The sequence below is a fragment of the Staurois parvus genome, unplaced genomic scaffold (assembly GCF_062004578.1).
Source record: "Staurois parvus isolate SC_StPar_1 unplaced genomic scaffold, SC_StPar_1.0 ptg000287l, whole genome shotgun sequence".
In the NCBI taxonomy this organism is placed as follows: Eukaryota; Metazoa; Chordata; class Amphibia; order Anura; family Ranidae; genus Staurois; species Staurois parvus.
Genome location: NW_028318083.1, coordinates 9,211,523 through 9,229,131, shown reverse-complemented (window position 1 = coordinate 9,229,131; position 17,609 = coordinate 9,211,523). Strand labels below are relative to the sequence as shown.

General features: G+C 40.9%; 1 protein-coding gene across 3 annotated transcripts in view; it reads right to left on the bottom strand.

Annotated features, from left to right (window-relative positions):
• Positions 1 to 17,609, bottom strand: part of ADNP2 (ADNP homeobox 2) — a 38,539-nt gene that overhangs the window by 10,392 nt on the left and 10,538 nt on the right. For 2 of the 3 annotated variants that reach the window (XM_089682222.1, XM_089682223.1), the window contains exon 2: positions 9,809 to 9,926. The exons of the other annotated variant lie outside the window; for it this stretch is intronic. In XM_089682222.1, coding sequence (XP_089538348.1) covers positions 9,809 to 9,916 — 108 coding nt within the window. In that variant the 5' untranslated portion in view covers positions 9,917 to 9,926. The remainder of the gene's footprint in view (positions 1 to 9,808; positions 9,927 to 17,609) is intronic. 3 annotated transcript variants of the gene reach the window in all.

The window sequence follows — 17,609 nt, the reverse complement described above, 5'->3', positions numbered from 1 at the left end:
GTGCTTATGTTTATTAAACATAGTTTTCTCAGAAACTGTATATGCAGTCATAAGCTTTGATTCTGTACCTCACGACACTAATTAAAATAACTTCAGCCACAGAGGCACCAGCTAAGCGGGTACCAACAATTTGCCCTCTTTGAAGCTCAGTAAATGACAAGACTCTGTATTACTAGCAGTGCATGCAGTGGACAATGAAAGTGAGGCTTCCCACATGTTAGCTAGGTGTCCCCTCACACAGCAAAAGCAAAAGAATACTTCCACACTTTCCAACGTTAAACATGTCGTCACTTTCAAACCTGCAAATCATATAGTGGTTCCATTTTTGTCCAACCCGTGTATATAATTTTATATATAAAATCTCACACTCACAATTACTTATAACTATAGAGAAGCAGTACTCAAAAAAACTCTGCTGAAATGAGAAAAAAAAAAAAAAAAAAAAAAAAACTACTGTGCTTTGTCACTTCTGCATGTACAAAACTAATGTGCCACATAAAAATATACAGTTACAACAGATCTGCTTACAAGTTGCTTGAATAAAAAAAAACCTATACCATGCTTTGATTCTCACTACATGCGCAAAACAAATGTGCCAAGTAATATGCAGTTACAACAAATGTGCTTGCATCCAATCAAACTAATAAATGAACATGCGTTCAAATAAACAGACTTCTTGCCCTGAATAAGTCGATAATGCAACACATAGGGGAGAGCACTGAGTCATTGTTGGTATTTGTATTGTGGAGAGGACAAGCTCTAATAAAATTCTCCTGTTGTAATTACACTGAAGAGTTTATAATTGGGGGAAAAAAAAAAATAAATGTATACACTCACCTCGGTGGATGTAACATATGTCCCCCGCCACCTCTACACGGAGGGAAGTGATCAAACCCTGCTGATTGCTCAGTTCTCCCCTCCACTGAGCACAGAGTGGTGGCTGTCAGTCTCTGGTTCTCTGCCCTCACTGGAGCACTTGGCTATGGAGGGGGGTGGGAGTGGCTGGCTCAGTCTCCTAGTGGCTTGCTGAGAGGCTGAGCCAGCCTGGATCAGCTAAGTGATGTCAGCCAAAAACGAACTTTAGCAGAACGAACAGCACTCCTGTGATCCACAGAAGTAGGGGCAAAAAGGCTTTAGTCATACTTCATTAATGTAGGATTTTAAAAAAATATTCAGGTTGTTTGAGAAACACAGAGAGCACTAGGTCTTTCCTTTCTCTTTTGAGTTAACTTCCTAAAAGGTTTCCTCAAGCTGGCCGTTTTAGAAGGGAGATGGAATCCTCCATTATAGCTCATCCAGGCTACTTAAAAAGGGACTCTGCCTTCCTGGACCTTTTATAACTAAGGTTCTGACAAAAGGCGGCAAGAGTTTGTCCACTAGGATCACTGTGGTGGAGTGACTACGCACTTTTGTTCACCAGTTTATTCCCCTGTGGGTCTTTGAGGATTGAAAATTTTTTTTTTTACCATGGAAGGTTGCTTTTATGGACTAGATTGGATTTCATTATCACATGCACACTTGCGCTCATCTATTATTCACAATTGTATTATTTTTGCACTGATTCATGAGTTTGATTGGATGTTAATTTGATGCAAGCACATTTGTAACTGCACATTACTTGCACATGTAGTAAGAGTCGAATTGTGCCAGGTTTTTTCCCCAAGTAATTTTGTTCAAGCAATTTTAAGCAACATTTTTTTTTGTAACTGCATATTATCGGACACATTAGTTTTGTACGTGCAGTAAGTATCAAAGCATAGTACAGATTTTCATATAAAATGAGATCTATGTACATTATACCTTTTAGTTATAACATAAAATCCTTAGAATGTATTCACATTAAGCAATCTTACACTGCTGATGAAAGCAGACTCATGAGTTGCAACTCATGTCGATTATAGAACATGCAGTTCAAAACTTTAGAAATGCTGCATGCATTTTTTATTTTTAACTGCATGGCTGCATGCACACGTGTGAGCTGTACCCTTTGCGTGTTTTTACAAGAGAAAAATTCACTAGGGTGAACTAAGTACACTTGAAGAATAAACATTGAATATATTTGCAGCTTACCAATCCTTAACTTGAACAAAATGAGTACAGTTGCTACATCCAATAGCATTGTGTGCATATATAGTAAATGACCTGTTGATCCTTCCAGAAATTGTGCATCTTTGTAATATCCTGCACACTTAACTGAAATCTCTAATACTAGCACCACCAGGACTCTGAACTACAAAACACTCCCCCCATCCCTATGTAACCATAAAGCAAGACAAGTTATTTGTAGTCTTAATCAGGAGAGCAGCCTTGGATGACAAAGCTGCTACTCCATAGATTCAGTACAGTGAGCAAGCATTGTTACACTAGGATAGAATGTGCGTTAACTAGCAAGATCCGAAGGTGGATTTATAGTCTTAAAGGAAATCAACACCACCAAACCTAAGGTTTGATGATATTTAATATTACAAATTTGGTTTGTGATTTAAATATGATTTAAGGCTGACTTTAGGGCACACGGTGGTATTCTCCATAAATCAAATGAGTGTGTGTTGTTCGATTACGTTGCCACTCGAGCTTGAGGAAAGAGCTGGCTCCAAAGTTAGCTATATTATTGTGCACACAGTTAAACAGCAGAACTCTAATTGTAGAAATCAGGTCACAATAGTGAACAGCAAAATGGGTAATGCCATCAATCCAGACAACCTAGCCTCATTTTCTAGAGCAGAATGGAAACTTCCCAAGTCTATTCCCAGCTGAATGCAGCCCTGATCTGAGAAGTTTGTCTTATGTTTAACCTTTCCTTTCTATAAGTCTGGTAAGCTTTACACGTTTTTAGTCTGGTTTATAAATAAGCACATGATCTAGGTACATATTTCATGTCTGTTTTAGTTACAACAAAGGCAAATAAAAATACAAAACAAAAAACAGTTCTCAGTTGAAGGATTTTTAATTTGGCACGCAAAAGGGAGAATGACTGAAAATTCAAAAATTGGTTTCAGTTGCTCTTCTAAAAACGGTGTACTGGAAATATTAATTGATAAATGCTACATCATTGACACAGAGGTTCACTAGGTTGACACATTCTAAATTTGTTTAAAACTGAACTACAGCAAGGAAGTAGCACAAACTCCAAAGCAGTAGCATATTAGCAAGCCACTAAGTGCCTGTGTTCTCACCAGCCAAAGGAGTTCCAAGCACAATAGTAAAACTTTCTGAAGTAGCTTTTCCAGCATTAAAGTGGAATTCTAGTCAAATTATAACCAAGCCTATTCCCACCTTCATTCTAGGACTATTCTATCGTGGAAAAGATGTCTATACTTATTTATTCTGAAGCTGGTTCGGCTACATGATCGGCTCTTAGCACCGGCAGATATTCCCATTGTGTGAGAGAGGCAGTAAAAGGTTTGGTACTAAACAGGTTTGAATAAAATGCTCTAAACTGGTCTTCTGGGGGACTGGAACAACTACTCCACAGGACAAGAGATGGTTCAGGGTAGTTTGCAAAATTGACTTCCCTTCATTAAAAAGAAGGCTTTAGGGTAGACTTGGTAGATTTTCTGTTCCATATTTTGCGGTGAATGGAAGGGTTGTGTCTTGGCTTTGAAGATGAAGTCTAAAGAGACCTGTGTGGCACTCTTCTTTTTGACGAAGTCTCTGAGGATGGGGGTGAGGTTAGGAAACTTCCATTGTGAAAAGAGCACCTTTCCCCTGTAACATCTGATGAATTTGTTAAGTGCCTCACTGGATTTCCTATTTCAAAAGGGTCATGAGGCAGCTTCAACTGACTAGACGTTTAGCAATAAGATTCTGTTCATATAGATAGAAGCAAGAGCCATGCTGGAAATTTGCATCAAGGCACGATTAGAGCATCAACAAGAGTAAAGTGGAAGACAGTGTCTGTAGATGCTTCGCCAAAAGTTTGCGTGCTGAAAGCCTAAGAAAGAAAACTAGAAAAAAATCTGGAGGATTCAAGGAAAGGGGTAGTGTTATTGGAGCACACCCAGGGGGCTTGTCCAGCAGAGCTTTGCCCGTGTCTAATCACCTGAAGGTAGCAGCCTATAACCCATAGTCTAAGAATATCCAGCCTGTGTCCTGTACTGAACAATTAACATAAACATTTTCACAATAATTGGCCTACTAGAAGCAACAGAGCACTTCCATATAGGACAGTGTCCAGTAACCCTCCTTTCTCTCCGCATCATAGGAGCCCATCACAGGGATGTGCAATTCATATCGCCCGACGCCCCGGACATGCAGTTCCAGGCGCTGGGCAGGTAGTTTTTTTTTTTGCCTTTAGCAGCAGGGCTCACCTGTCAGGTGGAAGCATTCGAGCAGCAGCGCTTCTGCCCAATTGATTCAACATAGCCCACAGTGCCAGCCTCTCTCCCCCCGCCCGCTCTATGTCCTAGGCTCCGCTTGCCCATCTGCGGGCCTGAGACTGGTCCAGTGGGTGTCAGCGGGATGATGTGGTATAGGGGAGGGAGGAGAGTGGAAACATCTGCTCCCCTTCCCGTTGTCCTGACCCCGAAAAGATGTGACGTCACTTCCGGGTCCCTGTGACAGATTTCCGGTCATTGAGGCTGGGAAAACATGTAATGCAGTGCGATGTGTACTGCATTACAATCAGGGGAGCACAGAGGAGATATTAAGGGTCTTTTAGCATCTCTCAGAAAAGAGAACCTGTCACCAAAAAAATTATCACACAGGAGACTTTTTTCCCCTATGTGAAGGGGAAAAAAAAAAAAAAAAAAAACTTTTTTTTTTTTAAATGGAAGTTACACCCAAGCATATAACTCCCCCCAAAATTTTTAAAGGCCCCCACCCGCACATATGTATGCACGCACAAACGTAAAAGCACGCACTGGGGTGCTTACACGAGACCGTCGATTGCGATACATGTTGCATATCGCCGTGCACGCCAGAATGAGAGCAATAACTCTAGCACCAGACCACCTCCGTAACAAACTGATGACCTATAAAAGGGGCTTTAAAAGTGCCACCTATAGAAAATATAGGGTACTAAAGTTTGCTGCCATTTCACGAGTGCATGCAAATTTAAGGTTTGACATGTTGGATATTTACTTGATGCAACTTCGTCTTTTATATTTCACAAAAAATTGGATATTTTATTGCTTTTTGTGACCTAAAATTAATTTAAGTGTATTTTTTACTTACATTTTGCATTTCCTAGACCTTTGTGATAATGTGACATAAGAAATTTAAACTACTGCTTCTTTTTTCACTCCGGGCTCCCGCAGCGCGGCGATATGCGGTGTGCTGTGTCCCTCGGACACAGCGGATCAACGGAAAGGGCCGAAGATGTCTGATCGGTCATATGATCAGCTGTGTCCAATCACAGCTGATCACATGTAAATAGGGAAATGCCGGTTATTGCTGACAGCACGAGAGGAGAGGAGAGCCGGTAATCTGCATCCCTCAGAGGGGAAATCTACACTGATCATCAGGGCACTGATGATCAGTGTGCCCTGATGATCAGTGTAGCCCCAGCAGTGCCACCTGCCAGTGTTTATCAGTGCCAGCTCTCAGTGCTCATCCATGCTACTTGCCAGTGCCACATCAATGCCACATATCAGTGCCTACTAGTGCACATCAATGCCACATATCAGTGCCCATCTGAGCTGCCTTTCAGTGTCACCCATCAGTGCTAGTCAGTGCCGCCTATCAGTGCCCATCAGTGATGCCTGTCAATGCCCATCAGTGCCACCTACCAGTGCCTCCTCATCAGTGCAGCCTATCAATGCCCATCACTGCAGCCTCATTAGCGCACATCAGTGAAGGAGAAAAATCACTTATTTACAAAATGTTATAACAAAACTAAGAAAAAACTTTTTTTTTTTTTTAATTTTCAGCTGTTTTTAGTTTAAGAAAAAATAAAAAAACCCAGAGGTGATTAAATACCACCAAAATAAAGCTCCATCTGTCTAGAAAAAAATGATAAAAATTTCATATGGGTACAGTGTTGCATGACTGCGCAATTGTCATTCAAAGTGTGATAGCGCTGAAAGCTGAAAATTGGTCTGGGCAGGAAGGGGGTATAAGTGCCTGGTAGGCAAATGGTTAAAGAAGTCCAACTACCATAAAAAGTCCATAGGTAGTTGTATTTTAAAAGCAGAACTTAAAGCAGCTCATTACATCAGGGCTCCCTTTATAAATCGTATGTGTACAATGAATTTACAGGAAGGCATCTGTGGGATAAAAAGTTGGAATATATAGTTGCCTTATTACTGGCTTTCACCTACGGCACTTAGGCAAGGGTAATGTCATGGCATGCTTCTTCAGGAGAGATCTTGGGAACAGAGGAGAATTTTAAATCTTGCAAGTCACTCATCCTACTGGAGCGTCAACTTTGCAAAATTGTAGATTCTTGGCATTCTTTGGGATCTCTATGGAAGGATAGTGACATTATCCCCTACAGTTCTCATACTTAACCTTTTCCCCATGTGCATTTTGTCCATCCATCATCCCCCCCAAAAAAAGTGTCACATTGTGTACCCCCATATCTCATTTTTATCTACTTTTCCCAGCTGTTAAAAGTGACTTGACATTTCTGCTACATCAGAGAGCAAGTCCTGCCTTTGTTGCAAGAATATGCAAAGTCAAAAGGTTGCCACTACCTAGCTAAACAGTAGCACATCAGCAAAATTAAATCACAATATGAGCCCTCACAAGAAAGTACAGCCAGAGCTCTCCTACCCTGTAAGCCACTTTCTTCAAGTTCAGTAAGTTGTATTGAGAAATACAAGCAGAACCTCACTTGAACACAACATTAAAAGCATTACTTTTAGATTTCATTTTTTATATTTAAGTGCATATAGCCAGGGAGTTGAGTTTAGGAAATACAATGTTGTATATTAGTGCCCATTATCAGAAAGTAACACAAATTATTTTACAGTTCTGTTAACAGGCATAAAGAAACCCAGTACTGGTAGTATTTGGCCCACATACCCTGGCCACCCTTTCTTTACCCAATCCTGTAAAATATATACTTCCACGCAACAACCTGAGCATGAAACTTAACCCAACTTCTAATTTCTTTAAAGGATACATAAATTCTACCAATGATTTCCTTGTCCGTTTGCCTTTTGGACTTGTAAATACACTTGCCAGAAATGAATTAATCTCATAATGTCCTCTATCCTCTGCTGTGCTAGTATCAATGCAAGTAGAGGCTGCGTAATTCTCGCGTACTACAGAACAATCTCCCCCTATGTTATGGAGAAGGGAGGTGTTTTGTGGTCCTAACACTTTCTGTCTTTGAGTGGTATAAGGGATAAAGGAAACAAGCCTGCAAAAGAAAATAATGCAGCCACCACATCCAACAACTGGTAAGCTGCAAAATTAAATTTTTGTTCAGTTTAGATAAAAGCAGTTTTTGCCCTCCCCTAACACTCAAAACACTTCTCCCCCCCCCCCCCCCCCCCAGTGGTTTCCAGGCCCACCTGTTCTACTGAGTGCAGTAACTGGTCAGGACAGCTGCTTACAAAGGAGATGGAGGAAAAACCATTCCGTCATCTCCTCTGACGAGATTTCATCACTTTAGAGCAGCAATGGGCAAACTACGGCCCGCGGGCCATATGCGGCCCGGCGGACCTTTTAATCCGGCCCGCAGCCAGGGCAGGCAAACATTGGCTGTCAGGATGTGTGTAGGCGGGGCAGCATGACGAACGTGAGGGGAGCTAGGCTCCTCACACAGTCCGCCCTGAAGACCGGAACGGCGCGGGAACACGGCGAGAGGACAGCGCGGAGCAAAGGTAAGTGAATTGACACAGGGGGGGCTTGGCTTACTACTTGGGGGGGAATAGTACTGTGGGGGACGAAATACTATATGGGGGATGAATTACTATGCTTACTATGGGGGAATATTACTATACTTACTATGGATGACACATACACATCATTCATCTACTCTTGGTCCGGCCCCCGGGTCCAATATATGAACCCATTGCGGCCCTCAAGTCAAAAAGTTTGCCCACCCCTGCTTTAGAGCGTCATTCCCCGGCAGTTACAGGAAAGTGCATATATGTGCAAGTGGTGAGAAAAAAATATATGTGCCTAAGGTCTCATTTGTAAGCTTGTGTCTGGAAAAGTCAAATCATGTGACAAGCCTCTGCTCTCAGATTGCTCTCTACAGCAGTACACAGAGAACACCCTGGCTATCTAAAGAGGATATCTTTATCATGTGACTCAAAAACAGATGGTCTCTCCATCGGAATTCTATGGCCGCACAGCATGGATCTTGGATTACTGAGAAAAGGGTAAGACTTGAGGGAGAGGAAGGGAAGTATTAAAAATTAAAAAGAGAAGTGAATGAAATTAAAGTTGTGTTTTTAACAAAGAATTGTAATAATTCTTTGTTATTGTGTGTCATTATAAAATGTGACTAGTGCAAAGCAAAACATGGTGATAATATTTACAAATAATTTTTTTCCCTAAATTGTGAGTCTCCCAGAAAGAAATGCACCACTTGCACACCAGAAGTACAGCACCAGCACTTCCAGTGCCATATTGGGACACCTTGAGAGCCAGTTCACACTACATGCGTTTCAGTTGCTTTTTTTTCTGCACCAAAATGCACATTTTTTGCATTTTTCCTGCACAAAACTGTACTGAAATGCAGTAAAACGCATCAAAAATGCACCAGTACGCACATGTCCCTATTTAAACTGAAGAGGGGGGAACATTTACTGGAATGCATAAAAAAAACGCACTGGAAAGCGGCAAAAACGCTCTGGAACACACCAAAAATGTGCATGCAAATATGCATCCAGAACGCATCTGGACTGCGTTTCTATAGTGTGAACTGGCCCCGAGGGAAAGGCATGCCCAGAAGTACCGTCTCCCTGCACATGCCCAAAAAAACACAGGGAAGGAGAAAAGTGCACCAGAAGCCCAGAAATAGCACAACCCCTTATCTTGGTATACTCAACCACACACAATCCTTTAGCCGTGTGCAACCTCTCTCGAGACCTACAGGCCAGGCTACAGGAGTTGCACTTCCCAAAGAGGGAAAGTACCTGCAAAAGTGGATAAGCGACTTTACACCTCTGGCAAACCAGGTCCTAGTCACCAGAAAAGAGGTCTGATAACCAATCACCAGACCAGGGGGCACATGAACATGACAAAGTGAAGTCCTGGAGGTCTATAAACATAAAAACTGAGAAATAAGAGGAGAGAGGTCTTTTAATCTTTCGAGTTTGTGTTTCCTGTGGTAGGCTGAAGTGAGCTGTCTTGGAAGATGACTGGGGAAAAAGAATTGCCGGACTTCACAGATTTGGTGCAGTTTTTGTAGGAACATGTCTGTAATATGCACTAACAGGACTGTAGTAGTAGAACATTTGTATCAATTTTACAATGCAAGACTGATCACGAAGGCCCCTTTCACAAGATCTGTCTGCTCACCCCCTGCTAACCAGAGTGTGCGTATGACAGCTCCGTGTAGGCCCTCCAATCCACCTAGCCGGAGGGGGACGGATCCCCCTCCAGTTTTTTTTTTTGGACCAAATCAGCAGTATGCGGCTGCAAATGGACAAAAGTCTGTTTACAACTGTTGGTCCAGAGAAATGAATGGACCGTCTGATCAAGTCCACCTGAAAAACCGACAGGCGGACCTGATCAAAATGGTTGTGTGAAAGGGGCCTAACCTGGCAGTTACAGTGATCATTTAATCTGGCACCACTCTGATTCCTGCTTGCAGATTGAGACTTTAGCTGGTAAAGGTTTTACTTTTGTTTACACATACCTCAAGATTTCAAGCCTATACAAAGGCAATTCTTTAAAACCCCCTTACCTCATATGCTTCTCTGCATGTGTCTAAACCAATCTGCAGCAGCAACTGCTTCACCCTTTTCCTAGTCTTTCTTATTTTTTCCAGATTATTGACAGGTGTTTGAAACATTTTTGCAGTGCTAGAAAACAAAAAAAAGAAAAAAAAAAGAAAAATTTTAAAAAAGGAATTAAGACATGATTGAAATAAAACATTTGTATCAAATTTCATTGATTTTCAGTCACTGAACTAAAAAAAAAAAATAAAAAAAATAATAAAAAAAATCCTTAACTTTGAATCACGCCATCACCTCTATACTATCCCAGAATGTGCAGTCACCAATATTTATTTTTTTGCTCACAAATGTATCTTGATCTTGAATCCTTAAACTCCAAACCAAAAATGTAATAAATGGCACCTTAATAAACCATTAGAAGGGGTGGCTAGAATAGTTTTTGTTTTCTCCTGGTGATCTAGCCAATAACACACTTTCTGTATTAGTGTGCCTTCTGGATGAAGGAGTCACAGAAACACCTATGGCTAGCAGCTTTGTCAGTATGGGGGGGGGGGGGGTTGAATGGACTTGCAGAGTCAGATACACTAACACATCAAGGCCAATACTATATTTTTTGTTTGTGATGTGCGCTGCTCTTCCTAGTGCACCTTACTGCAAAGGCTAGTTATAAATTGGGTGGCTACTATTTTATTACATAGCTTGTTCACCGATTTGGTGTGGGGACACATTGAATGCCACGGTGATCTTATTGGGCATTAAATGTGTCTATGCCTTTAAGGAGGGGTGGGCTCCCTCCAGGCAAACCTGCCCTTAATTTATCCACTGCTATATGTGTTCCAAATTGGGGACTCACAAATATAGAGTAAGGACTGCAGTATACAGAGAGAAACGTTGAAGTGTGCAATAAAACCCTCTGCTTTTAATGTAAACCGTTAGACAGGGTAAATTTGGTTTGTTTGCAGGCTAGCTGGTAAGTGTACTGGAAAATCTTTGATGTGTGCTGCCCTTCCATGTACTACAAAGGCTAGTTAAAAATTGGGGTGATTGCCATCTTTTTGTAATACTTTATAAGCAGTTACAGCAAACTATTATTTTTGGGATAAAATGTTTACATGAATAAAAGCCGACCATTGTAAGCACCCCTGTAAGTGGTAAACAGTCTGTCTCCTCCATATAATTGAAAATCTGCAAGAGAGCATGTTCTTTTGAAAAACAGAACTACTAAGCTGGATCACCAGATAAAATAGAAAACAAGAAAGCCTAAAAAGAAAACTAATGCAGACATCACATCTAAGAATTGATAAGCTGCAGTATATGATATTTCTTCACTGAGGAGGCTGCACTGATGGGGTTGTACTGACCCAGTGATCACAGAGTGTGCCCCAGGGGAGCACAGGGGGCAGGGTTCTGGGAGGACAACTAGACAACCGCACTGTAGCCGTCTACTGGCTATGGCGCAGTTGGGAGGTGGTTAAAGACGTTTCCACTCATGCCATTCTCTGTAGTACTTCCCAGAGGTGTAACTGGCTTGAGGGGCATTTTCCTGTAATGTTATGGATCGGCTCTTCCCACAAGAGCTCAACTGGATGGAGCTCTGGTGACTGTCTGCCAGACTATCAAAGACCGAGCTTCCAATTACTTAACGTGGTTGTAAAGTCTAAACATTTTTTTTCCTTAATGCACTTCTTGCATTAAGGTAAAAAAAGTTTAGGTTAAAGTATCACCCCCTTTATATTTACCCGAGCCCTCATTTGATCCAGCGCAGTGCCCATTTGCAGCAGCTCTCGCCTCTTTTTCCCGCTCACAGGCTTTGCCAAGAATAGCACGGCTATTGGTTCACACTGTTGTCAGTCAAATCCTGTGACAAGGGAATGAGACTAAGCCTCGCTGTCTCTCGATGGACACATAGACCAGGGCTCAGGTTTGAGCATGCATGTGTGCCACACTGAGAAGAGAAGCCAGGAGCGCTGGCAGGGGACATGAGGTTTGGGGCTGCTCTGTGCAATTCTACTGCAAAGAGCAAGCACATATAAACTTGTTATTTAAAAATGAATAAAATTACAGACTTTCCAATCACTTTTACCAAACTGATTTTGCACAGCTTGGGAAAGTTAAGCTTTCAAATTATTGTGGTCAATGATCATTTAGTGTAAAATGTTATTATGCAGCAGGACAAAGGATGGCTTGACCCTTTTCACCTTCGCTCACACCTATATGCATGTATATGCATTTTATATGCATTAAAGTAGAACTATAGGCAAAACTTTTTTCATTTTGGATAGAGTAAAGTAGAGTAATAACCCTTGTCAGATCATTTTTGGCCATCTGCATTCCATTGTGGAGAATCCTTCATTCCTGTCCCATAAGAAACAGGAAGTGAGGAAATCCCTGCAAATTAAGGGAATACCTAGGGGACCCCCCAGGTCCCAGAACCATTGTCCCCATTGGACGATTACTCCTCTATTACTTTTCTGGGGCCAACCCAAAATTTGGGATGTTCTTTTACTTTCAATGATAATGGTAAACAGGACAACTAGAGATGGTGAATCTTCCTAACAGGGGCACAGACAGCAATACCAACTGACAGGGTTCTAATCCATCTCCACTCTGTTTAAAAAAAGAAAAAAAAAAAAAGTTTTTCCGTTGGTTGTACTTTAATTTTAATGGGCTGGACAACTGCACCAAAGTCTATGCTGCACCAAACTGCATAGTACCATGTGTGTTGGAGTACTACAACACACGTGTTTGCAAAGTGCATCAAGAATCCACTGGGGTATAGCTGTAAATGGGTGCTTTACATTTGAATGGTAACCTCTCTGGTCATTCATTGCTTACATATGTCACATCTTACCAGCACCAAAGCAGACATACTATTACATTATTTCTTTGACCATACACTAAAATTACCATCTTGATATCTTGGGAAGAAAAATATATACAGTATATTATCAATGTGTTTAAAAACAAATACTCATCTTTCCACGCTTCTGAAGATCCTTTTGTACCTTATTTCTTAAGACTCTGTTCACATCTAGGTGTCTTGTATTGCAGGTAAAAACTCTGCATTTCTGCCCACAATCCCAACATGTTCTGCAAAATTGACAAATCACGCCATTCCATCCCACATAGCGCAAAGTTTGTTGTCCCCAAAAAAAAAACAAAAATAAGCAGGAGCATCTTTTGGAGCAACAAACTTCACACGACAATCACGGTAAAATCACACCAAATTTTGAGTGCCATTAACAATGACTGCCACCTGAACAAGCCTGTGATTTGTCAGTTCTGTAGTGTTCAGGATTTGCAAACAGAATCGTGGCGGTACAAAAACGCCTAGACGTGAATGGAGCCTTAGTGTTTCAAAAATTTGTCCTCCACTGACATACGAGAAAACTAAAACAGTGTTTAAGTTGCACCGACCACATGTGCAGATAATCAGCCTTGAATTTCACATTACATCAGGTTTGTTTTTTTTTTTTTTTAATTATTTCTTTTGGATATATTTCATCACAACATTTTCTTTTTCTACCCAACAACACATGGTAGCACCACTCTTTTGCATGTAGTTCTTTCAGAATTGTTTGATCTTTGAAGTGCAACAACAGTACCATTTAAGGAATGATGTGTTCATTTGTAAAAGCAAACATTTAAATGTTGTCTTGAGGCCTGGGCTTGCAAGTCCACTACAGGATATAAGACCTCACGCTCACTGAATGGTTTTAACACTGCTCCTAAGGATGTCTGACCTTTTTTTTATGCCTCTAAACACTCCTACGTGTTAGCCTATGTGTTCATACACACATATGCCCATAGGCTAGGTTCACATATGTGCAGGTGGTGCGGATCCACGCGAAAATATGTGCACCCGCACAGAGGAATACGGACCCGCGGGCAGGTGCCATTACTTCTAATGGCATGCTGCACACACTGGAAAACACAACCGTACTGGGAACCGAGGTTCCTGTGCATGCTGTGTTTTCAGAAGAAGTGCAGGGACTTCTTCCCTACGTGTCACAGGGCACGGGAGTCCATTCAAATGAATGGGCTCTCATGCCTGCACAAATGTGAACCAGGGGTTAGAGGCAAGGGTGTTTAGACAGAGGAAAAAAAAAAATGCACTTCCAGAAGCAGTAGCATGTTGGCAGAAACACAATGTTTGTAAACACATTAAGGCTGGGCACATTTAGTGCTTACATGCAAATTCTTTTTCAGAACCGATTTAAATGAATTATTTTGACCAATGAAATTAACTCCCAAGCACATGATGCTCCTAAACGCACTACACACATTTACAAGCGCCAAGCGGTTTTTCTGCCAACACACTGCTGCCAAGAGATGGTGTCCGGTGTGCATGAGGTCCAAGACACTATATGAACAAAACAAAAAAGATTTTCATACTCGACCTATAGGGGAAACCCAAGAACTCCCTCCAACCGGTTTGTGTGAAAAGACAACTTAAGAGAACTGTTGGACACCTACATCATTCTTCATTAATAACCTGTGTCAAAAGTTTGTTTTTGATAGCCTTCATATACACATTAAACTTTATGACAGGAAACTTCTGTATTCCTTTACCAAGTTTAATCTTCATTTCTATTTGAGCCCAAATTCAGGCAATTTAAAATCCCTCAGGATAGTCCATTTGAGAACGGACTCTCTGTACTTAGAACGTACTGGAAGCATAAGTAATTGACACCACTCCCATTTATGAGAAGGCCCCACCCATCAATTGCAATGCAAGGAATTCACATTGTGAGTCATCAGCACAGGTTGAAGTTATTTAAATATTGTTTTTTGTGATTTGACAAATGCATAATTCTATACATCAGCCTGTTCTAAATGGAAGAAGTGTATATTTCCTTTGTGTTGTAGCCCCTTAGTAAAGTATTAGGCCTCATGCACACTGGGCATTTTTACAGCTGCTGTTTTGGGCGTCAGGTGTTTTTTCTACAGCCAGTAAACTCCCAAGCATGTTACCCTATGTGTCCATGCACATTTAGGCTTTTATCAGCATTTTTTGGCACAGGCAGTTTTAGACTGAAACAAAAAATCCCCAAACCACTGAATTTGCATACGCTTCAGCTATAAAAAGTGTTTGAGTGTTTTTGAGGCCCAAGCTTCTGTGGAAGTATAGTTTTGGCAAAACACACTAAAGAACGCAAACACCGAAAAACACTAATGCAAAAATGTGGCAAAATTCATGCTATTGCTGAGATTGTAACAAAACCTAAAATCCTGATATTGCTGCATAAGAAATGAATGGGTCAACATCTGCCATTTGTAAATTTTGCAAGCAGCATATAAAACTTTAAATACTGCATTCATTACATGAGGCTTAAAGCGATTGTAAAGGAAACTTTTTTTCTCTTTTAAAAATAACAAACATCTCTATACTTACCTGCTCTGTGCAATTCCATTGCACAGAGCAGCCCCGAATCTCTTCTCGGGTTCCACACCGGCACTCCTGGCTCCTCTCTCTGTCCAGCGTCCCCATGAGGGTACTCATGCGTGCTCGTTCCCAAGCCCTGCTGCTGCATCTGTTGACACAAAACAACGGGACTCGGCCCCCTCACTGGAGTTGATTGACAGGAGCAGGAGCTAATGGCTCCCGCTGCTAACAATTTGCCTTATAAGGAGGGAGAGAGCGGCTAGAGCCGCTACTATCGTGCATGTCACTAAATCAAATGAGGCTGAGGTAAGAATAAGGAAGGGGGGGGGGGTTGGGTTGGGTGGATTCCAGCAGCAGAGGAGGTTTTGTTACCTTAATGCATAGAACCAAAACTTTAGAACCACTTTAAAGTGGATGTAAATCTTATTTTTTTTATTTAATTAAATAATGGATACTTAGCTACTCTGTGCAATGGTATAGCACAGAGCGGTCCCTTACCTCCTCCCCCGGCAACACTGTCGGCTCCTCCTCTTCTCCCAGTGCTCCTTCAGCAAGCCGTATGCTGAGGGGGCACCCATGCAGGCGCGTTTCTGAGCGAGCTGTGTGCATTCATAGACACACACCGCGGCTCTGCCACGCCCCCTGCTCCCTCCTCACAGGATTTGACAGAGTAGCAGCAGCCTAAAATACAATTTACAATTAAAATAATGAAAATGCAATGGTTTTGCACAAAGTGGCCCTGAACCTCCTCCTCTGGGGTCCCCTGCCAGCACTCAACTCCTCCTCCCTTCCAACTGCACCCATAGAAAGCCGCTTCCTATGGGGGTGCTCAAGCAGGCTGTGTGCACCTATTGACACACAGGCTCGGTGCCACCCCCTCACAGGGTTGAATTGACAGCAGCGGGAGCCAATGGCTCTCGCTGCTGTCTCTTTAGAACCACTTTAAAGCAAAGAATGAATTAAGGTACAAACACATTTGCATTTAGAACCACTATAAAGCAGTATTAAACCCAAAATCAAATAATATATTGCAAATTATGAAAACTTAGATGCGAATACTGCATTCGTTTTCTTTTTTAGGCCTTTCCTTTATTTTTCATCTGTTGATCAGGGCTGTTGAATTCCTATCGTCCGACGCCCGGGAAATGTAGTTTCGGGCATTGGGCAAGTAGTTTTTCTTTTACCTTTAGCCCTGCAGCAGGCAAGCAACAGGACTCACCTGTCAGGTGGAAGCATTCAGACGGCAGCACTGCCACCCGAGCAAATTCTCAAAAATGTGCCACGCTCCGCTCAAAATTGCATCAAACTAACAACAGAAGTGCAAAATTTAAATGAATCCAAAATATAATAAAATGTCCGTATTAATTCCTTAATTATCTTCAATCACTTCAGTGCAATATATCACGTGCTTCTATGTCCACCTTTGGTGTATGTAATTATTCAACACTTGTGTCAGGGTGGATTTGATTTAAATCAAACTGATTTAAATCACGATTTAAATCACTAGTCAGTAAGGCTTGATTTAAATCCTAGTTTTCTACATAAAGACTAATTCTTGCTGGTATAACTTTAATATGCAAGTAGATGAAGATTTTAAGAACAACTTTTCATATTAGTTTTCTAATCCCCAGTTTAATAGGTTAATCATTCATATTTGGACAACTTTTCTGTTGTACTTAGGAAGGAGAAAAATAATCATTACCTTAATAATAACAATTTAAATAGATTTATTCATATGAAACAATAACATTCCAGCATATGTTATTTGCTTAAACATCCATGTTTGTTAACTAATTTGGCTAAACAAAATCTATATATTTTAAGAAACTTAGACTGTCAGCCCCTTCCTCCTCACACTTAGTTTCACTTTCTTCTTGTACAGATCTATTCCACTCCAAACAATCAGAAAAATATTGTTTCTATTCTATTCACTGAACTTCTTGAAACTTAGCACTGAAGGGGTTGATTCTGTATTCATAGGTTTGTAGAAGTTAGGATTCAGGTCTTTTTCTTAAATCTGTTCATGTTATAACATTTTTGCTGTGAAGAAGAGGCATGTGATCTCCGCTGAGTCAAATTCAGTTTTGAGAACTGCAAAAGTAAACCAAGTATCTGTGATAGTATCTTGTAGGCAGAGAAACTGCCCAATAATCTTACAAAAACCTCTGGAAGAGCATGACATTGTGAATGGATTCATGGAATTTATTTACCAAAACAATGAAACATATACAACCTTATTCTACATAATTAAAAAACTAATCTTTATTTCATGATGGAATAACCTTTGGATGATAATATATTTTCATCAAAAAGCATTTTATTTAAAAAAAATCCGATTTAAATTAAAAAAAAAAAAAAAATCGGATTTTTTTAAAAAAATTGATTGTGTTCCCCCACCAGTTGTGCGCTCACCTTAGATTTAT